Below are 23,443 nucleotides of genomic sequence, written 5' to 3'. Positions count from 1 at the left end.
GGAAAAAAGGGGAAAAAAAAAAGAAAATCCTGAACTTTTCACGCTGCTGCCACTTCACCTGGGGAAGTCTTCCTGGAAGATTTAGCACAAGGAGCAAAGGAAGTGTGTCAACATGATCTGTACCATCCAATGGATAAAACTGGCTTTGGAATTCACCTTCCCAGTGCCAAGAGAGATTCAGAAATTGAAGTGATGTCAAGCAATTTCCCTTGGCTCCCAGTCATGCCAGAGACAGACACTCTGACGCCGAGGGAGGATGATGGGGAGATAGCAGGTCCCTCTCATTTTCACAAGAACTCCAGGGAGCTGCTCCCATATCTGCTGCAGAATTAATCAAGATAAGTTAATGTGTGATAACATGTATCTGAAGGGGAGAAAACCTGGACAGCTCCTGCCTCTCCAGGAGTCAATTTAGTGGCTCTCCAAGAAACACAAAGGTGTCCTTTTCTGCCCTGATCCACCCCAAAAGCAGAGCTCAGGTTGGAGAGTTGGACAAAAGGACAAGGCATGGCACAGAAATGTGACACAGCATTTCATAATACTGACAAATCATTGATGCTTTTACACCCTGGCACAGGAAACTTTCACCTGACCCACAGATACTCCTCCTGCTGCTACTCTTAAAATAACTCCACACTAATAACAAGTAAATGGTTTGTGCATCCACAAAAATGGAAATTTTGAGGTATTTCAGTGAGGTCTAAACTCTGTGTGATTGCTACACTGCCACTGTGACATGTTTCATGTTAAATGAAATCATCAGGAAGGATTGGGACCCTGGAATTGTGAGGAAGGTGGGATGTTGGAAAAAGGTTTGGGTTGCAACCATGGAAACTGAGTGTGAGTGACCACTGAGCAAACACACACAGAGATTTTCTCTCTGCAACCCAAGTGCATCAGGCAAAGCTCTGCCTTCCAAATCACAGAACCCCAGAATTGACTGGTGTGGAAAGGACCTTAAAAACCATTCAGCTCCCCTCTGCCATGGGACACCTTACAGTATTCCCAGCTGGCCTGGAACATTTTCAGGGATGGAGCAGCCACAGCTTCTCTGCACAGCGTGTGTCAGGGTCTTCCCACCTTCCCAGGGAACAATTCCTTCCCAAAATCCCATCCATCCCTGCTCTCTGGCAGTGGGAGCCATTCCCTGTGTCCTGTCCCTCCATGCCATTGTCTCTCCAGCTCTCCTGCCTCCCTTCAGGTACTAAAAGGGCAATTAGATGACCCTGAAGCCTTCTCTTCTCCTGACCTCTCCCAATTCTCTCAGCCTTTCCCACAACAGAGCTGCTCCATCCCTCTGAACATCCTGGTGCCTCCTCTGCACTTGTTCCAGCAGCTCCAGGTCCTTGCTGTGCTGTGCTCCAGGGCTGGAGCAGCTCTGCAGGTGGGGTCTCACCTGAGAGGGACAGAGGGACACGATCCTGTGCACCTTTACCCATCCCAAACAGGCACTTTGCAGATCCAGGAGCCTTCAGGCACCACAGGGAATGCACCAGGAGTCACACACATGCAGTGGAAGTGTAAGCAATCCAAATCTGTGCATGTTCACAGGGAATTCCCAATGAGTGCCATCATTTGGATCTGATTAATAAACCATGCCAGCAAGGCACAAGCTGTGAATCTGTGCTCACTTCCAGGCACACACACTTGTGTGTGTTACACACAAGGACATCCCTCACACTCAGGCAGCCTCTGACAAATGTCACCTGTTATTTTTACAGGAAATGCTGCCTGCAAAGCTCTCGTGCTCTGTTTTCCCACCTGCATTGTTCACAAGGTGACATCCATCAGCAGCATCCCAGATGGATGGTATGAATTAATAGAGGCTGAGTTCCCAGCCAGGTATTTATATCCCTTCCCTTGTGAGTGAGCTGCTCTGTTTATTTAAGAAACTGTAACCCCTCCCAGAAAAGACAGAAGTACCAATACATTAAAAAAAATGGAATCCAATAGGGGAAAAAAATTCAAATTTGTCTGTTTTGTCTGCAGACATGTCAGATATGAAACAGCATGCTAAATGGAAGGTGATATGACCAGCATATTTCCCTGAGGTATAATTTGCCTCTCTAATAAAACAATAACTCCCCACTGTGCTGTCATGAATAATATCACCTGAAATAATGCTTGTTCCTTTAATCCAGGAGTATGTGGAAGGATGAGAAAAGCATTCCCATGTATGACAAACAAACAGCAAAGCAGCAGGGCTGACATCAGAAACTGTCTCTTCTTTAGTGCTTCAGTTATCTCATCAGACTGGTAGTGAAAACAGAAAATCTTTCTGAATGTGGGCTCACACTCAACCATTTGAAGCAATGTGAAAACAGAAAGAGCTGAGGTCTCAGCCATCTCAATTTGCCAACCTAAAATCAGTAAATATCTATATTGCCTCATGGGGCAGCTGCACCCAAACTTCAGATTTTGATTTGTTCTTCAGTATCTAACAAATTGTCCTCTGCCCCCAGACCAGAAAGGATGAAGATACAATTGCAGTAAACACCATAGGAAGAATATTCCCAAATTCTCAGCAAGAATATTCCCAATCCTGTTTTCCAAACAGCATTTGAACTGCATGTAAATAAAAACCAAGGGCACACCCTAAATGAAAACAACCCAAAAAACTCAATAGCTGTTTGTACATAATGATGCATTTAACAATTATAATTGACTAAATAATCTCATTGTGGGGTTGGAGCTAGTCGAGTTACACGATCAAGCTCAGATTCAGCATTTCCAGGGGTTTGTTTGGTGTTTTTTCTTTTTTTATACATCAATTGCTATTTGAATGAGGTTCAGTAAGATATGTGAAGAAGTTATAGAGAGCAGAAAAAGGATGAAAAAAATTCCTGACTGAAGGGCATTGTATAAAGGAGCACTCACCCAACCCCAGCACAGGCAGCCCAAAACCTCTGTGGGAGAAGATGCAATTCCAGCCTGATGGAAGTACAAGCACTGAAATCCTCATAGAGGTTTAAATATCCCTTGTATGATATCCTCATGTGTCTTATGAAAGGAAAATCCCCCAAAATTTTGATGGATTTTTATTAATTGGTGTCCAAGGCTCAGCTTGATGAGGTCCTGAGCAACCTGAGATAGCAGAACATGTCCCTGCCCATGGCAGAGGGGTGAAACTGGAGGAGCTTTCCCTAAAACCCAAATAATCCCAGGACTCCAGGATTGTATTTATTCAAATATTTTCAAGACAGCTGAAAGGCATAAACTTTTTTTAAGAGACATGTCTTTCAAAAATTTGCCATAAAAACCCAAGAGCAGCATCCTCTCCCTCAAACAAATAATTTTTAAATACAGTGTTTATGACACTGTGAAACAATTCAGAATTTTGAGTTCAACCAAAACTCAAATATACACTTTACTAAAAATTAACTGGAGGAAATCTACATCCATTTACAGGGCTTGGAGCAACCTGGGATAGTGGGAGGTGCCCCTACCCATGGCAGAGGGTGGAACTGGATGAAATTAAGGTCCCTTCCAACCCAAATGTTCCTGTGATTCTGTGATTTTATGTCAAAGCAATAATGGCTTTTCACATGTAACTATTTCACTGTTTGCCTTACAAATGGATTCTTTTCATCAAATGTTCTTTTTAAGAACTTTCTGAAGGAAATAACATTTTTATTCTTATGGTTTCAGAGTGGATAAACCCCAAGTTCTCCTTCAGCCAGAGCCACAGCTACTCCTCCAAGAGCTGGCATTGCCTCTGCCCCAGCCAGACAGTGCTGAAATCAATATTGCAGGGCTTGGAAAACACAAAGTCCCTTCCCACTCAGGTGGTTCAAACCTGTCTGCAGCCTGCTGGACTCCTTGGAGCCACTGGATGCTCCAATAGTTTTGGCAATGCAAGCTCCCATTTTCACTGGGGTCAGCCAGAACAAGATCAGACCACATTCCTGCTGGCCAGCAGGTGATCTGTGCTTGTGTAAGCTCAGCCACAAAGGCACAAATTCATCTCTGTGTCCAAACCCAGCCAGCTCTCTCTGCAGAACCACCTGCAGTGAAAAGAGCAGCTCAAGAAGAGATTCCACAAAAAGAGCAGCTCACTGAGACAAGGTTTGGATGGCACTAAGATCTGGGAATGGAATTTATCCACCCTGGCTGCAGAGCCAAGAAAATCACTTACACCTTCACAGAGCTCAGTGGTTTGTTCACACATCACCAGGTAAAACAGGAGAGTAATGAGAAAGGATTAAAAATGTATTAAAATTTAAAAGTGTTCAAGAATGACTTTAGCAAGAATTAGGGGGAGCACTTCAATTTCTTGGGGTTGATCTGCCCTTCAACCAGAGAACAGCTGCTGGAAGGTATCAACCCTAATAATGTTGTGACTGGGAAGTTAACCAATAACAGAATCCCAGAATGGTTTGGGTTGGAAGGGACTTTAAAAATTATCCAGATGCCAGCCTCATACCATGGGCAGGGACATCTTCCACTAACCCAGGTTGTTCCAAAAATCTATCCAACCTTGGACACTTCCAGGGATGGGACAGCCACAGCTGCTCTGGGCAGTCTGTGCCAGGGCCTCACCACCCTCTGATAATCTTGAATAAGATAATAATATTACAATTTAAATGCTTTTGAATGTGCCTTTTTGCTTCTGTACTTGAAAGATGAGTGAACAGCTCAGGTCCCTCCCAGCTGGCTATAGAGCGGAGGTACAGTATAGAACAGGGGTCATCATAAATTAAAATTTAAAAAAAAATAAAAATTGAAAAGATACTTTGGTTCCAGTTAAAGCCAGAATGATCAATTAATTATCAAGGCTTTTCTTGGTTTAGAAGCCACAATTTCTCGTTACAAGCTCTGAATCAGTCTCACATCTCTATTCAGGACAGCCCTGGGCAGCCCTGGGGAATAATTCAGCATTCCTCAGTTTCCCTGGTGGAGGGAACTAGCAAGTGTATTCCAGGGCTATTAAAGAGTTAATTAGGCAATGCTTTGTGCATCGCAGCTTCACTGTTTCAGCAAGTCTCCGGTGACACCTAATTAACAAATCTCTGATGAGCTGTTTCTTAGAGAGCTCAGCACGGTGCTCCACCAAAATCTCCTTTATCATTCAACCACGCAGCTCCAAAGTCCTGCTGCCCCTCTGCCCCTGGCTGAGGGGAGATCTGTGATGCTCCTGGCTGGCTCTGAGCTGTCAATCCTGCTCCCCTCTCAATAAAACTTTATTTACTAGACTTGGGAGCATTTCGTGCAAAGCAAAAAACAGGCAGCTACATCAAAGCCTCCCTATTATCACTCCCTAGTGAACTGTGAAAATATAAATTCAAAGCTGACAAGCTAGTTAGACTTTTAACTAAAATCTGAGGGCAATTAACTTTAACCATGCCACTCTGCTACTGTACTCCTGGCACCAAGTTTGAGAGGTGGCCCAAATTCCTCTGAGGAACAGAAGGACCATTTATCTCCTCTATTTATTCAGGGCAAACCTCCTCCTTCGTGTCAAGCTGGGAATGCAGCACTGCTGACTGTGACTGGCAGTGATAAAGGAGCTGGTATGATTTTCAAATGAGCAGCATGTCCTGCTTTCCCAAATATTGGAGAAAAGTGAATAATATGCCCTCCTAAATAAGAGCCAGGTAAAGATTCAGAGCTGCACACTGGGGAAAAGGTGCCTATAAATTCCTGGACACATAAAGCTCCTGCCTTAAGAAGGATTTCTGCTTGTATCTCCTACAGGAAGGCATTTTTATTTGCAGAACTTGGGAAAGGAAAGCAATCAGAAGTGACAGAAAGATCATTTATCTAAGGATAAGTTAGGAAGTGGCATTCATCTGCAGAATAATTTTTGTACATGTGGTCCCTTCCAATGTTCCTTGAGGTCCTAGCCATGTTCTGGGACTGAATTCTTTTAGCAGCACCAAAAATTTGAGTCCCTGCCCATGGCAGGGGGCTGGAACAAGATGATTTTTAAGGTCCCTTCCAACTCAAACCATTCTGTAATTCTGTTCTATAAAAAATAAAAGACAGAAACTGTCAAAAGCATATTGTATCTGTATAGAAATGAAAACAGTATAAAGCTTTAATATATTTGCAATATATGATTATAAACCAAGAGCTTTGTACCTAAAGCTCAAAATAAATATTTAATATTTAGTGGAAGCTTTACATCCAGGAGTAAGGAGAGAGATGACCCTCAAGTGCACAGCTCACACCTTAAGCAGGTTAAATGACCCTTCACTGCAGCTTTTCCCCTGCTTTTCAGATGTTACATCACTGCATTTAACCTCTCAGCTGGGATTAATCTCCCTCTCCTTTAGGTGTTCAGCTTAACTCTGGAACAACTGGAGAATATTGCCTTGAATCCTGATGGATTCAGCAACAAGATATCCTGAAGGATAAAACAAGAAGCCTGTGGGTGCCTCCTGCATGACACCCTGAAGGTGATTTTGTGTCAGGGTCCTTAAGTGGAGTCAGACCCAGGAAAACAGAGAATTCTCCCACCAGCCTGACAATCCAGCTTCCAGAAAAACTGCTTACTAATTAGGACTAAAGAGTTTTGCAGCTTTCAGTCCAAAACTTTTAACCATAAAAACTTCTTGGAAAATTAAGTGCTTTACAGATGGCATGGCAAAATTCTAATCTCTTATTGCCTGACATGAACTTGAGATAATTTTTCCTTACTTCCCAAGCTTCCTCTGAGAGTGGGAGCTGTTCCCATCCCTTCAGCCACTCTGAAGGTGAAGGGCATTGTGTTCTGCTGATACAAGAAAGAAAAGTGAAAATTCTGTGATTGGAAGAGGATCTGCCACAGCCCTGGAAGTCTTTAGGTCTGTGGAGAGACAGGAGGGAGCAGAAGGGCCCAGTGTGGGTTAAAGCAGAGGGGCAGCATCTCCTCTACCCTGGAATATTCCCAGAAAGCAAGCCTGGACTGGGCAGGGAGCCCTTTATTGTTATCAGTGTTTTTGTAGAGCCAGTTGCCAGGAGTGACAAGGCTCTGTTTTCCAGGAGCAAGTGCTCAGATCAGAAGCCCCAGGCTGGCTGTGCTGAGGAGCGAGGGCTCTGGGCGTTTTTTGGAGACACCCATTTCCCTACGACAGCGCCGGAAAAACCAACGGGCCACGCTCCCTGCCTTTGGACCACAGCCATCCCAGTTGCTACACACAGCATTCCTTTGCCATTTGCTAACTGACAAACACCAGGCTTATTAAAAAAAAAAGGGGAAAAAACCTCAAAAAAACAACCTGACCCCGTAGTTGTGGATAAAAATCCCCAAAGCTGAAGTGTTCCAGGTGGGAAGGGCACAGGGGCACTGCTGGGGTGAGGGGAGGGCAGGGAAGCAGCAGCACAAGGGAAATGTGAAATCCTGCCTGTCAAAACAAGAGCTGCTGCTCCACTTGACCCTTTACACAGGTGAGACACTCCTGCACTTCTTGCCTGGCCTCAGCTTCCCAAGATGCACAGAAGTGCAGGGTTACACCCTCCCACCCCGAGCCCTGGAGCACAGACCCCTGTGCCATGCTGCAAACAGCCCTGCTCCTGCAGGGATTGCAGGAAAGCTGGAGACAGTCACACTCCAGGACTCCCTGGAAGTTTAATTACAGTAATTTCATGATTATAAGCCGCACCATTTTGACTAAAATTTTGGTCTGAACCCAAAGTGCGGCTTATAATCAGGTGTGGCTTATATATGGACAAAGAATGAAAAGTTGCTGTTTTAGTTTGGAGGACAGGTGTCTGCTGAGAAAGGCAGGAGCTTCTCTTTGAAATGGAGAATGTAAACCCCCTCCCTCCAAATTATTATAATTTTGAAATCAAGGGGCTCTCAGGCAAAGATATGGGAATTAGGAATAACAGTTCCTTACTAGGGAAATTAAAATAGAAATACAGCACTACAAAGAACAAACCCCAAACCCTGACACAGTCAGAGTACAACCTGACACCCGTCAGGCAGGGTGTTGGCAGCAGTCCCATCCCATGGTGGCTGCATCCTCCTGCAGTGACAGATGTGGCTCAGCTGGAGCAGTGCTCCTGTACAAGGTGCAGTTTCCCTCCGGAGCTCCAGTGGGGATGTGGAGAAATCCGGTTTTCCTCTGGAGTCCAGTGGAGAAAGGGGCTCCCTTAGTGTCCCAAAACCTCTGTTTTTATCTTGGTAAGAAATGTTGGGCTCTTCCCCCTGGCTGGAGCAACTCCCAATGGGATGCAGTAATTTTATCAGTGCCACAGTGGGACTCAATGGCCATGAGCAGAAAATGACTGGCTGGAGGAAGGATGGGCTGTGAAAAGATAAAGAACAATGCCCTGCCTGGTTTCAATGGATGGCTCATTAGCAGAATATCTCACATGGAGATCAGGATCACTGCCCCCACCCTCAACAGATGGTGATAGAACAGAGACCTTTTATCACACCCTGTATTGTAACGTGCAGCTTACAATCAGGTGCAAATTATAATCGTGAAAATACCGTAATAGGAGGCTTAGCAAGGCAGAAGTTAAAACAGGGACATTGTGCCTTGTCAGTGTGCAAGTTCCAACAGAAAACTTCCTCTTCAGCCCTTGCTGACGTGTAGGATTACCCAATTTTCTCTCATCACCTCAAAGCTTGGCCCAGCATTCTCACTGCTCATAAGATGAAATGTAAATGAATGCTTAAGCTCTCAGCATCAGCACACACACAGGTATCAAAAGGCTGAATTTAGGTCATTTTGGCCAAGGTTGAATTGTCCCCACAGATTCTTTAAGTCAGGAGGAGAAATATTTTTAGGGGGAAGCAATTTGAGAGCTGGGTAACTCAACAGTCACATTTTGTTTTATCACTGCCCCAGATTGGAAGCTGAGCAGCACCAGGAGGTTTATATAATTTATATAATTAATTTATATAATTTATATAATTTATGTAATTTATATAATTTATACATTATGGTGGTCTTCATGGAACAACTGGAGTTTTGAACTGGTGCTATCACTGCACAGACTTAGAAAAGGGAGATATTTAGAAAATTGAATAATCCATTGGGTTAAATGTGGTGTTTACAAACTGAACAGAGCCAGGCAAGTCAATAAAGACCTGAAGTTCTAAAATCATTTGGGAATTGCTGGAGGAAACAGCTTTTGCTTGGATGTGACAGCAGGGACATGGAGAGTCAGCTGGCCCCAAAATGCATCAAGACAGAATTTGGGATTTTGTCTTTGACATATTTCATATCAAATTTTTAGTGGCTTAATCCACTAGTATTTGGAGAGAAATTCCACATTCACTGATAGCCAGAGGACTTTACAAATATTTCACTAAAGCTGAGAACTTTTCCAGGCATGTGGAGTGTCTGGTGCTTCTTCAATATTTAAAGAGTTTAAGCAGTAGATGAGATTTGGAGAGAAACAACAAAAACCTTCTGCTTATTTACCTGAACTGTTCCTCTTTTTCTCCACTAAATAAAACCCCCATACCCATATGATGAGATATCAAAGAATAAATACATTAATAAAGGGTTTCCTGAAACAACAAAATTGCTTGTTTTTTTTTCTCATCTACAATTTTTTACTCCATTATGAGATATAGTGGTTTAATGAATAATTAAAAATACACCTTCAAGCTTGTACTTGACCACAGCAAGATGTTTGTAGCAATTACTATTTTTCTAACAGCAAATAAGCTGACAATTTGAAATTTAAATTTATTTTTAGAAATTTTAAGAAAAATAAATTGGATTTTCTGTGAACTAGAAAACATTTCCTAATTAGCATTAGCCTTTGACTACCTTGTACTACAGAAACTTTCTTCTGCTCCCAAGCTCAGATATTTCTTTGTAAAAAAAGTATTGAGAATAAATAATTTTCTTTCAAGTATTGAAGCACTGAGTGACATTTAAATTCTTCAATATTCTGGAAAACAGGATTTTAGGGCATGCAATATTTTTGATCTTCCCTTCATTTGTTAAAAAAACAACCTGTACCACACAGGTGACACAGGATCAGTGTTACCCTGAGCTGGGTTGGATTCTGCTGTCAAAAACTCTTCCCAGCTCTTGGAAAAAGTGAAACAGAGCAGGTTTAATGTAAATTCCAGTAAATAAAGAATTTAAAATTGAATGCTGTGGACAGGCACACTACTCACACTCTACTATCCATGGTGAAATCATCCTCAATCCTGACTTTTTGTGGGAGCTGAAAGTTTATCCAATATATGTTGGCTTTTAATTCCAGCTGAGGTAAGGGCAAGGTGGCCACCAAACCACCCTGGGAATTCTGCATCCTGAGGGACTCCAGAACTTTCCACCAGGATCTTTGAGGCAGAACCTTCTGGAGATCCATCCCAGGCTACAACCCACAATTTATGGAATTAAAAGGTCACAGACAGCAGCACCTCCTGCTCCAAAACCTGACCAAGCTCCAGCCTCTGCTCCCCACCCACTGGGTTTGCAGCAAATCCCAACATCCAAGGGCACAACCAACTGTCCCCAAGGAGAGAAGGGACAAACTACACACCACAGATGGATTCACCTCCTTTCATCCAGAGCAGGGAAGACTTCAGACCCTTCTGTGTGCATGGAAATGTTGGGATCTGTTCAGCAGACTCTGTCCAAATCAGCAAACTCTTTGAGTTCTCCTCAGTTGCCTTTTCTGTGGCTGATTTCAGTTGTTATCATGGAATGGGTTGGGTGGGAAAGGACCTTAAATCATCCAGTTCCACCCCTGCCATGGCAGGGACAGCTTGGGACAATATCCCAGGTTGTTCCAAGCCCCATCCAACCTGGCCTTGGACACTGCCAGGGATCCAGGGGCAGCCACAGCTTCTCTGGGAATTCTATTCCAGACCCTGCCCACCCTCCCAGGGAACAATTCCTTCCCAATATCCCTATGGCAGTGGGAGCCATTCCCTGTGTCCTGTCCCTCCATGCCTTGTCCCCAGTCCCTCTCCAGCTCTGCAAGGGGCTCTGAGCTCTCCCTGGATCCTTCTCCTCTCCAGGTGAGCACCCCCAGCTCTCCCAGAGCAGAGGGGCTGCAGCCCCTGGTGGATCCTTGTGATTCTAAAATTCCAACAGATCCACAAGTCCCTGCTCTCTCCTCTCAACAAATCAAAGCAGGACAACATTGATCCTTAACTCCAAATGTGACACCTTTCCCACAGAGTATTCCATGGGGGAGAGCAGCAGGATCCTGATCCATCACCAGGATCCTGATCCATCACCAGGATCCTGATCCACCACCAGGACACATCTTCCAAATTGCTGCTGCAGCCACCTGAGCACAGGAGGCACCAACCATCCCCCTGCATGCTGTGCCTTCCCCATCATCCTCCTCCTCTTTCCTTAGCTGAGTTATTAACAGATGGTCAAATTAATGACATTAATCAGCACTTTTGTCACATTTGTCCCTCTCCAACACCATCATTGTTCAAAGGAAGCACGCTGGGATTGGTGGTGGTCTGCAGATGTGGTGAAAACCAGACATTTCTTAACCTTGTCTTAACCTTGGGAAAACTCAAACAAGCCCAAATTAAATTCAAATGGCCACGTTTGCAAACATGCCAGCGAGCTGGAGGGAGCTCAGAGAGAGGAGGAACCACTTTGGACACTGGTGGGGAACTTCACCACCAAGTCACTCTCCAGCACCAGATATTTCCCCTGACTGGAGAGTTAAAAAAGCAAATATTCACAGCTGAAGAAAGAGAGACCCAGCAGAGAAGCTGAAATACTGGATTGGAAGTGGAAAAGCTTGTTTCTTTAGATTTTAAGCACTTTCTCAGGCTGAATCATTTCTTTTGCTCCAGCTTCTGGTTTGTTTAACCCATCTGAACCAACCAGCAGTTTCATAACCAGTTTGATGAGCCAAAAAATCAGAAGACACCCTTGGAGGAAGGTTAGACACCCTTTAATGACACCAAGTCAGCAAAAATCAGATTGCTGTGAACACCCAGTCCAGCTCCAGCTGCCACCTTGGAGGTAATAAAATGTCACCTAATCCCTGATTTCTGAGACAGACCAAGATGCATTATCCCTACAAGTTTTCAGCCCAAATCCCACTCCTCCAGACACAGGAATAAGCAAATTCCTGCCCCAGGGAAAGCAGGGCAGGGAGGGAGAACAACTCATCATCAAGAATTTGCCCACCTGGCTTAAAAATCAACAGGAAGCCACCTGCTTAGTTCCCACTTCCATATACAAATCCTGTTATGATAGGATCAAAAAAAAGGTACTTTTCCTTGTTTTGAACTGCTGCACTGCCATTTTAATTTTTTTTTTTAAGGAAAGCTCTTTGATCAGACAAATATTTTTAAAAGGAAAAACAGACCAAGGCTCTATAAAGCTCAGGTCCATGGCAAGGGCTGCTTGAGAGGACAAAAATAAGGTGAAGTTTACAACCCAGAAGCCAAACCCATATTTTAGATACTGGTGTGTTACTTTCTCACATAATACACAGTTAAAATGAAAAAAAAAAATAGAAAAAAAGACAATTGCAAGAAAAGAAGCACAATTAGGATTTGTTTTGAGCATCCAGTTAAGCAGCTATGCCAAACATTGTTTTGTGGTCCTTTACATGATTCCACTGCTTTAACCCTATTTACCCCATGGATTAAAGTGTTTCTAGATCACATTTTCATGCAATTTAATTTTGAGCTGGATTTCCTTCCTCCCTTTTTAATTTTCTTTTTTTTCCCTCTTTTTTCTCAGTGAAGAATCCCACTGGAGAAGCACCTTTGCAGGACAAGGTTATAAAATATACAGATGACAAGGATCTAGCACAGAAATGTCAAAAGCCAATAGGAAATCAGGTCAGTTAAAGCCTTTTACCAACACAGACCTGTCTCTTTCACTACAGATTTTCCCCAATTATTTCATCAGACCCATTTATGGATCTATTTTTTTTTTGTCCATGACCAACTGAGCAGCCTCAGGATATTTAAATGACAAAAGCAACTGAGCCATCCTGATTTCAGACCCACTCAAACACAAAGCCATGACAATGATTTCCTCTTTTTTTGAGAAGGGAAGAAAATCCTTGAGGGTTTTTTTTTTTAAATTCCAGTTCTGAAAACAGAAGAACTCCAACCATGACAAAGTTCTTTTCCTCACACAAACTTCCACAGCCTAAAAGCTTCCACCATGCAAAAAAAAAAAAAAAAAAAAAAAAGCAAAGACAGCAAAAAGCCACCTCCAAAAAAAATGCAGCACAGCTTTCACACCAAGTGTAGTTAAAAAATGACTAAGTTTTCTTGATCTATGAATTTGTGGGTAAACCATTCATCAATGACCTGTTTACCTGTGCAGCAGAGTCCCTCAAGCCGAGGGCCATGTCATTCCCCTTTGACTGATTAATTATCCAATCAAGGCAGATTTTTCACTGTTATTCCAGCTAATGCCTGGGCTCTAATGGTAGCACATTAAAGCCAACTCGGCTCTTTAAGCCTCTGGAAGTGACCAAAAGGGAAGGAGAGAAGATAAATCAAAAAGAGCTCCCCCCAGTTTTGTTTCTGTTCCTTAACAACCCCCCCAAGGAACAAATGTGGAGGCAAGACTTCTCCAATGAAGAGAGGAAGAAAAAGCACCTTTAATTCCAGATTGGGAGATATCTCCTCCTCTCCCTCTCTCCTGATATCTGAGCAGCAATAATTTATCCTCCAGTTGATTAACAAGGTGCTTATAGAGTAAGGCAACAAAACATCAATACTTTGCTCTTCCTCTTTTTTTTTATCAAAAGCCCAACTAGAATGCTGGGTAAAAAGAAATTCTTCCTGCTATTGCTGAAACAATCTGATCTGCATGGAGAAATATTAAATATATGGCCCAAATTAACCTTGAGCCTGATTAATTTTCTGACTTGCTATGGAGGATGTTGTCAGCTCAAAGCAACAGGGCTCTGAATCTGCTTTCCATGGGTCTGTGCTGCCAGATTTGCAGCTGGAACTGGATGAGCTTTCAGGTTCCTTCCAACCCAAACCATTCTGTGGTTGTGTGATTTAGCCCTTCAGCTGCACTGTCCTGTGGTCCTCCTTGTGACTTTGTGTCACCAGCCTGTCCTGGTTGCTCCTCAGGTGCAGGCAAAGGCCTGGCACTGCTCACTGCTGGCAGAATCTGGTTTTGAGTTGGTTTTCTCTCTTTTTTTTTTTTGCTGTTAATAATCCATGGTGGGGTGCAGAGCAGAACTGGAGAGGCTGAAGAAGTTCCTGCAGTACTAGAGGCGGTAAAAATCCATTGATAATAATCACAGAATGGTTTGGGTTGTGAGGGACCTTAAAGCTCATCCCATTCCACTCTTTTCCATGGGCAGGAACACCTTCCACTGTCCCAGGTTGCTCCAAGCCCCATCCAGCCTGGCCTTGGACACTGCCAGGGATCCAGGGCCACCCACAGCTTCTCTGGGCACCCTGTGCCAGGACCTCACCACTCTCACAGAGAAATTTTTTTTCCTAAAATCCAACCTAAACTCTTTCAGTATGAAGTCATTCCAAAAAAAAATCCAAAACCACTTTTAAAACTTCCATGGGATGACTGGCTTGAGCTGTTGAATTACAGCCTAAAAGTCATCAATTCAGATGCTGTAGAGTAGCTACAGTGAGATCAGCTGCTCCCATATGGGACATTTTGGAAGGGGCTGCCCAGGGAGGTTTGGGGTCCCCACTCCCTGAAGTGTCCAAGGAATGACTGGATGTGGCACTCAGTGCTCTGGGCTGGGTGACAAGGTGGGGGTCACTCACAGGTTGGACTTGATTGTCTTGGAGGTCTTTTACAACCTAATAATTCTGTGATTCTCATCTGAGGAAGGTGTCCTCACATCTCATCTGACCATTCCCCATTGTCCTACCACTTGAGACTGAAATTCTGAAGCATGTAAAACGTGCTGGTTGAAGCAGCAGATATTTCAAAGATATTAAGACTCTAAAATATTTGATGACTGAACAGGGAAGGCCAACAGATCCAGGTGCACAGGGAGAGGGATTCCAGCAGGAGCTCATCTCCTTCAGCCACACAGAACCCAACACAACCACAGGAATCCAACTTCAGTGCTGGAGCTGCTCACAGAACGGTTTCTGGGAGATGTTTCACTTGAACTGATCCATCTCTGCCCATCCCAACGGGTCTAAAAGTGTTAAATTCATCTTTTTTTCTTGGCATCACTCAGTGAGGAGCTGGGATTTCCCTCAGGAGACTCCTCCAGTGCCCTGCTGACATCACTGTGAGGAAACCTGCTGAAGAGTTCGTCTGTGTCTTCCTTTTTCTAATTGAAGTTCTCACCCCCCAGTCCCATTCCTGGCTTTTGCCTGCTCTGATTACTGTCCCTTCCCTTCCTCTGCTCCTCCCTCCCCATGACCCCCAGATATTTATAGGCAGAGAGGTCATCTTTTTTCTGCCTCTTTTCTGAGATGAACGTATCCAGTTCCTCCACTCTCTCCTTCTAGGACATGCCCTCTAACCCTGTCTCCCATTTTACTAAATCCTTTTGGACTCTCTCCAGGTTTTTGATGTCCTTTTTTTTTTTTATTGTTCTGTTCTGCTTCTCAGTCCCAAATACCTCATGCTAACTGTGGTCTCCAAAGCAGAACGGTGAAAAATTTGTGTTAATTTGTAACTCATTTTTCTCTTCTGCAGGTTTTTTTTTTTTTCCCTTCTCTGGCATTGCCAAAAAAGGGAGCAGCAAATTAATTTATGTGCTAACCCTGCAACAAATTTGGTCACTGGTTAAAAAAAAAAAAATACCCCAAGATTAAACTTGCAACTTGCCTAAAAGTCACAACTGGGGAAGCCCCACAAATACCAAGATCATGATTGGTATTTTGCAGAGATAAAGTCAAGGTGCAGGGAATGGGATCAGCTCACCCATAACTTCAGGGAGCCCATGGCAGAGCCAGACTTTAATGGATTTTCAGCTATGTCCCCTAAGATTAGCCCAACATGCTTTTCTGATAAGTGCTGGGAAATACAAATCAGTCGAGGAAGTTCTGCAAAATGTGTCAGAAGACAATTTCCTGATTAAAAAACAAAACAGAAAAAAAAAAAAAAAAAAAAAGGAAAGTGAAAAAGCACCAGGGGTGGACAGTTCCATTTCTAATGCCTAACAAGGAAGAAATCACTGCAAGGCTGAGACTTTTGGGCTGCTTGGATTGGGTGGCTCGAGGGAACTTACGCAGGTTTGCATCCAAATTACACAAACTTGGAGGAAGCAGATTACTCATGGAGCTGCCTGAGCCATGAGATGGATACAAAACACTCAGGTTTTTATGCATCTCCAACTGGGTTGGAGCAAATCAGAGTTGCTCCCTCCCCCCCACAGCCCCCAGAGCAAAATCAGTGCCAGAATTATGTTGTTCAGCAACCAAGTTGGGACTGTCTGCAACTCATTCCCAAATCCTCAGCCTCGCTCAGGAGCATTTTCTCCAGTGATAAGGCTCCATCAGGAAACACAGCTGGATGGAGGAAGGAAATTCTGAGAAGCAAAAAAAAAAAAAAAAAAAAAAAAAGAAAAAAAAAAAATAGTGGGGGTTCCAGGAAGTTCAAGCAGATAGGAACTAATGGAATTTGTTTTTCTGTCTCCCCAGTGTTCCTAAGCAAGTGAGAAAAATCACAGGGAAAAGTGGGGGGCAAAAAACAAGTCTGGCAGATCTTACCCTGCAAAACAGGTCCTCACTGCAGCTCTCCAGAGAGCATCATAATTACAATTCAATATTTTCGATCACTTGCTCTCCCTGGGAAAAACTGCAGACGTTTTCAATTTAGGTCCACTCTGAAGCCCAGCCATTGTTTTCTTCCCCACCTCGTTTTTTTTATTTGTATTTTTTTTTTTTCTGTTTTAAACAAAGGTCCCTGTGTAGTTTATTAAGGAGGTTTGAGTTGGACACATGATTTATCAAAAATAATTTTAAAAAGAGGACAATTATGTTGAACATTCAGGAGAAATTAAAGGTTGCAATTGCTTCTGATTAGTAACACATATCCCAGAGCCATCAAAACACAGCATTGTAGTTTTATTACTTCTAGAGAAACTCCTTTTGACCCTCAGGGGCAAACAGCATTTCCTTCCACATCCTTTGCAATTCCCCTCTTTTGCAATCTTTACAGTCCTCTGGCCAACTCCCTCTTCCTCTGATAAGGTAGATAATCCAAGTTTCAACATTCCCCACTCACTGCTGCAGAGCTGCTGTGGAAGAAGAGAAAGGATCCATGACCAGACCAATCCTTGGCCACCAGTTAAAAAAAGGAGTGTGAGATCATCCCCACAGTTACCAGAGCTGAGATTAAGCTCACACAGAGATCTCCTGCCAAAGGCTGCCTGCACAGTCAGGATCACAGAATGATTAGTAATGACCACACTGGGAAACAGTGGACAGGACTGACTGGAACAGTGACACATCTGATTTGCTGGGACCTTGTTTATCACTGCTGCAGTTCAGGGGTGACAGATTTTTTACAAGAATTTCCCCTTGGAGCATAAGCACAGATTGAATTCCCTGTGTTCTGCTTTTTTCTTCTTTTCCTAACCTCTAAAGGCAGCTTGGTTTGACACCAGCCAACCAGTCAGAGCTAGTGCAATAGTGGGGAAGTTTAGAATGGATTTAGGAAAAATTTCTTCATTGTCTAGCATGGGAACAGGCTGCTCAGGGAAGTGGAGGAGTCACCATCCCTGGAAGTGTTCAAGAAACACATGGACACAGCACCTGATGCTATCAACTATAGGGTTTAGTGGTGAACAAGCTTGGAGTTGAGGATTGTAAAGCCTTAATAATTCCATAATTTTGTGATCTTTTCTGTCTCTTAAGATCTCTTTTATCCACCCACTGAAATTTTGTCATGGGATTAAACTGGAGGCTTTAGGGAAGGCTGATAATCAAAACTCTGCACAAACTCCTGAAGAAGCTGCCACAGCTGACCCTGCTCTGAGCAGGGAGACCTCCAGGTCTCCTCCAGTCTCAGCAATTCTGTGATTCTGTGAAAAGCAGTTCCTGCACCTTCCCATGAAGTTACACCCAAGTTTTTTTCTAATTCCAGATTGAAACAAATAGAAATAAGGGAAAAAGAATAAAGCTGGAAATCTTTGTCAAAAGATCAGGAGTAGAATGGTAACTCTGTTGGGGTCACCCAGTGCACATCAAATGTGTGCTCAATGCTTCTCAAACTGCATCTCTGAGAAGAGAGGAGGGAGATGGTACTTCAGAAACAGTCTCAGAGACAGGACTTACAAGCTATAAAATCATGGAATGGGTTGGAAAGGATCTTAGAGATCATCCAGATGGGCAGGGACACCTTCCACTGTCCCAGGCTGCTCCAAGCCCCATCCAACCTGGTCTTGAACACTTCCAGGGATCCAGGGGCGGCCACAGCTTCTCTGGGCACCCTGTGCCAGGCCTCTCCACCCTCCCAGGGAACAATTTCTCCCCAATATCCCATCTAACTCTGCCTTCTGTAAGTCTGAAGCCATTCTGTGTGTCCTGCCCCTCCAGGTCTCTCTGCATCTTTCTTGTAGCTCCTTTCAGGTTCTGGGAGGCCACAATTAAGTCACCCTAAAGCATCTCTTCTCCAGGCTGAGCACTCCCAATTCCCTCAGCCCTTCCCTCAGCAGAGCTGCTCCATCCCTCTGCTCATCCTGTTGCCTCCTCTGGACTCTCTCCAGCACCTCCAGGGGTTTCTGGGCTGGGTCATGTCCAGATCTCCCCCACCAGCACCCCCAAGTCCTTCTGCCAGGGCTGCTCCATCCCTTCATCCCCAGCCTGGATTGATCCATGTATCATCTCCCACAGCCAGGAACATGCAATCAGATTCATGGATAGGAGCAGTTCTGGCTCCTATGGAAATATGGAAGTCCTTGTGCTGTGACCAGGGAAACCAGCCCAGGGTTGCAGAAGCTGAAATCTGAAGGGAACTGGAGCCTATCACAACCTGCAGGCAAACCCAGGGCCTATCCTAAATCATCTCCATGTAGAACAACTCAGTTCCAGACTGGCAGCACCCTCCTGCTCCTGCTCTGTGCCACAGCAGGGAAATGCCCAGAGCTCAGGGATTTCAAACCAGAAGGCAAAAACAGAGAATTCCTGCCCTTCCCTTCGTGCCACCTTAAGGCCCAGGCTCTGGAACATGATGGAAAGGGATCAGAAGAGTTCATGGGTGCAGTGCAATGAAACTGCTCAGAGCTGGAGGGCCTGAGCCATGCACTCCTGTCCTGTGCAAACTCCACAGATCTCTGATCCATGAAGAGAAGGAGAAGGGGGAGCTGGGGGAAGCAATTGTGCTGCCTCTGGCTTCCTCCCCCTGTGGCTGCTCAGCAGCAGCCAGAAGACAACAATGCAGCTCCAAATCCTGTTCCCTCCTGCCTGGATTTGCATGTGGAAATTTGGGTGCTTAGCAGGGAACAGTCTGTGACTTTTCTGCCAGAAGTTTGAACCATTTCAGGAAATCTGCACAGTAGCCATCAGCCAAACTCTGCATCTGTCAAGGGATTGGCAGAAACATGCACAAACTTAGACACCCTTCACAAAACCCAGGTGATCTGCAGTGTTTATCCACAAAACAGCAAATGTTCTGCAGAAAAAAGTCCCAGAAGAAGCAACTTTCCAACTCTGGAGTTCAAAAGATGCAGAACATGGAGAGACAACAGCACCAACTACTCATGACAGCTCAGGAGTGGGCAAAATCTGCTCCCTCAAGGCCAGCAGTGCTGAGCTGCTTTAAATCCCAGTTTGTCCTCCTTTCCATTGATCTGGCAGCAAGGGAGCCAAGGAGAAGATCCAGGGCATATTTCTGGTACAAGTTTACCCACAGGATGTGAGAACTCCAACAGCTCTCACAGTCTGGAAGTTCCCAAATCTTTATTTCAGCTCCCAGTGACCTGCACTGAAGCTCCACAACAATTTCCAACAGCACAAGGAGCGAGGTGTCAAACACCACAGAGTATTCCAAAAATTTCCATTCCATTTCAAGCTCCATCTTTCCCTTTAAACCAGAGATTTCCAAGAACTTGGAACCAACAATGCAATGCCTGCCAAATATTCATTTGTGTTTTTCCAATGAATTTTTTCAGGGTATGTTGGTCATGCCACAGTTATTTTATCCACTGATAGAGCAGGTCTGTGCTCTGCAAGTGCAAAATGCTAATGAACACATAAATAAAATAAAAGCTGGTCCAAACCTGAGTGTCATTACACAAAGTCAGGGGAAAGGTCTTCTCATCAAATATTTATCACTGTTCAGGTCTGAATCTTTTGCAGCTGCTCAGCCTTTCCCATTTTTTGTGGAGATTGCCCAGTTGCTACCAAATGTCCAATTTTATTTTGGATATTCATGGATCTTTCCCAGAATCATTTAGGTTGGAAAAGATCTTTGAGAGCATTGAGTCCAACCTTTGATCTTTCAGGTCAAGCAAAATTCTTCTTTGTGATGTACATTTCCTCCAATACATTAAAATACTGGAGTTCTCTATCTCCAAAGAAGTTCCATCACGATAATCCACAAAAACAGGGATTAAATTTATTCTTATTCCCTCACAGTTCAAGCAGGGCACTTCAAGTAGAAAAAACACATTTGGATATTTTGTTATGAGGGATAATAAACAAGGAAACAAGAGAAAGGAAAAGATTCTTCTTTACCTGGGTCTTGGCACTCTTCTGTCTCCTCCCAAAAATGCAGGACAGGTCCTGTTCAGTGCGTGATGAGAGATCCTTACCTGGAAGGGGTAAAGAGAGGGAAAAACCCCAAACCCTTCACATCTGAGAATGAATTTTGGGAACAGTGTGACCCACAGACAGAGAGGAATTGCTCTTGGAGATAAACAAACAGGAAGTACAGGTTGGACAGGGCTTGGAGCAGCCTGGGATAATGGAAGGCGTCTCTGCCATGGCAGGGGATGGAATGAGATGAAATTTAAGGTCCCTTCAATCCCAAACCATGCTGTGGTTCTGTGCTAAAGCCACTAAATGAAGGCACACAAGAGGAAATGTCTCTATGCATTTGGATTCTCATGATGATTCTCCATTTCTGACAGACTTAGGGAGTTACAGGCCCTCCACTCAATGAAAAAAAACCCAAATATTTTTATTCAGTAGGGACTTTGATTGTTGTGTGGTGAGTTGGATATCAGACATGCAGCAAGGAGGGGGAAGCAGGAGGGCCTGATGTGATATTCAGAGATACAAACAAAGGTTTAAACAATTCCACAGTGCAGGAGTTGTTGAGTTGTCCACTGCCTCTGTCAGAAAATTCTTTTGGAAAAGGTCAGAAAAAGTTAAAGCAACAAAATTAATCCAGACTCTTAAGGATCTTCTGGAGTCTCAATCATTTGATTTTCTGATCCCAAAATAAGTGACCTCAAAATGAATCTTGTGATGGCCAAAAAAACCCAAAACAAACAAAGCAAATCTGACTTCTTTTTCCTGGGATTCTTAACTGGGTAAAGAGGATAAAGAGACACATCAGCCTAGAGAAGCAAGTGTTCCCCAGCTTCCTGCTGCCTCCCTGCACTGCCTCTAAATGGCCTTGTCCAAGCAAGCTGGAAGAGCTGTTTTCAACCTTCTCTTGGCCAAAGTTTGGAATGTGATGCTGAAATCCTCCTGCTCCCATTTCCAGGTTTCCTTTCCGTGTCTCCTCCTGGATGTATCCCCCATTTTTCCTCTGACAGAAAACCAGCTCAGCTGACAGCCCCACTCTCCTGCAGCATCACAGGGGAGCAGCTACTAGAGAAGCAGCTGAAAGGAGTGTTTTAATGTGAGGCTGGGGTGTATTTCCCAGATCCAGGGGTGGCTGTTCCTCCAGCAGCGAGGCTCCAAAGCAGCCCCGGGAGCGGAAGCCGCGTTTGGTGCCGTCGCTGCTCCCTTCTCCCGCTTTTGTGTCAGCTTGTCTTGTTTAGTCTGAAAGGAAACAGGACTGGACTTCAACAACATGAGCCTCCCAAATAACTTTTCCTCTTTCCCTGAAAAAGGAGAGTTTCCCTGTGTCAGGCCACAGAGGGTACAAGCAATTGGGAGCTGCCTTGGGGAAACGTGACCAAACAAATCAGGGATATCGTGAATATGAAAACCTTGAGCTGTGTTTTACATGCTCAAAAGACACTTCTTTTTTTCCTCTATATTTAGTAAAAGGTTAAATCCAAATCAAAATAAATCCTCTTTGCTCAAACAGGCCATGGCCTCTTTAATTGTTTAATGTCATAAAGTGGCAGGCTCATGTTAACAGCTCGGCCACCAAAATTCCCAAACCCTGACATGAAAACCTGGCCTCCATTCAGATATCAATTAGCTCTGTTTTAGCAGAGGTATTTGCTGTCAGAAAACATTACACAGAGCTTCCAGTTTAATAAATCAGCCATTAGTGGAAACTGATCCTATCCATGCCCTGAAATGGGCACACACACTGTGTCTAAGGGGAGCAGAGCAAAAGGAAAAGGACTGCACAACTGTCAAGGGCCAGAACCTGGGCTCACTGAAATAATGGCATCACTGCAAGAAAGAAAGAAATTACTGAACTCCACAAGTTCTTGACAGAGTTTTTCTGGCTGCCCTAATTTATCTCATGGTCGATGTAAGAGGGTTTTCCTCTTCCTTCATGCAGGTTTAATCTGATCCCTGATCTCCTCCACATGATCTCTGAGCAGGGGTTACTGGGGATTGCAGGGGATAGTGCCATGCAGTGCCCAGCCCACTCCCATCTCACCTCTGCCTCCTGTTCCCATCCCTGCTCGGAATATTCGCTGCTCCTTTATTCCCCTCCTTCACTAAGGATATTAATTGTTTTATTCCCAACAACCAGCAGCCTAAGGCCATCCAAAATTGCCCAAAATAAAGAGGAACAGCACATCAGAGCTTCAAGCAAGTAGCTGCAGGGGGTGTTTCTAAACCCAGGTTTTACTTGCCAAATTTAGACTCCACAAGGCAACAGATCACCTTGAGAAGGGTTTGTTCTAATCTTGGCCAGGCTTATGAAACAACAAAACTCCTCTTACCTTTGGCAAACTTCATATAATGGACACGTTTCTTGGAGGATTTGGATTTTTCTTCGAGGCTGAATGTCTTTTTCTGCTTTTTCACAGAGGACTCTGAAAAAACAAACCCCAAGCAACAAGGGTCCAGCTCTGTTAGAGGCATTTCTGCACCAAATTCAAACATCAGTGTAATGATGTTTGAAAGTAATTAATTCAGTCAACAACATATCATAAAGTATTAATGAATGAAACATTCTAAGTTTTGTCTGAAATATGTCAATGTTTGATTTTTTATTTTTTTTTTTTTACCCCATCCCCTTTCTTTCCCATTTCCAATCCAATGTAATTTGAAAAGGTGATCCAGGTCAAAGGCAAATCTATCTCTGTGGTAAGAAAATAATAATAGTGTTGTTTTTCATAGAGTATCTCCAACACCAGAGTCTGAGAAAGATGTAAGAAATAGTAAGAAATAAAATACTGATTCCCCCTGCCCAGGATTTTCATTACTAACCCTACACAAAATTCCTTTATTTGGACATAAGCTGATACAGGGTAAGGAAACTGAGTGGTGACAAAGCTTTTCTGTCCC

At 43.9% G+C, this 23,443-nt stretch overlaps 1 protein-coding gene across 1 annotated transcript in view; it reads right to left on the bottom strand.

Annotated features, from left to right (window-relative positions):
* PINX1 (PIN2 (TERF1) interacting telomerase inhibitor 1) overlaps positions 1-23,443 on the bottom strand; it is a 57,574-nt gene that overhangs the window by 25,140 nt on the left and 8,991 nt on the right. Inside the window, exons 5-6 of the mRNA XM_033056521.1 lie at positions 22,876-22,968; positions 20,528-20,604 (exon numbers count right to left, since the gene is read on the bottom strand). Coding sequence (XP_032912412.1) covers positions 20,528-20,604; positions 22,876-22,968 — 170 coding nt within the window. The remainder of the gene's footprint in view (positions 1-20,527; positions 20,605-22,875; positions 22,969-23,443) is intronic.

The sequence above is a fragment of the Catharus ustulatus genome, chromosome 3 (assembly GCF_009819885.2).
Source record: "Catharus ustulatus isolate bCatUst1 chromosome 3, bCatUst1.pri.v2, whole genome shotgun sequence".
Lineage (NCBI taxonomy): Eukaryota > Metazoa > Chordata > Aves > Passeriformes > Turdidae > Catharus > Catharus ustulatus.
Note: the sequence above shows the minus strand (reverse complement) of the source record. Positions and strands in the feature narration are given on the sequence as shown.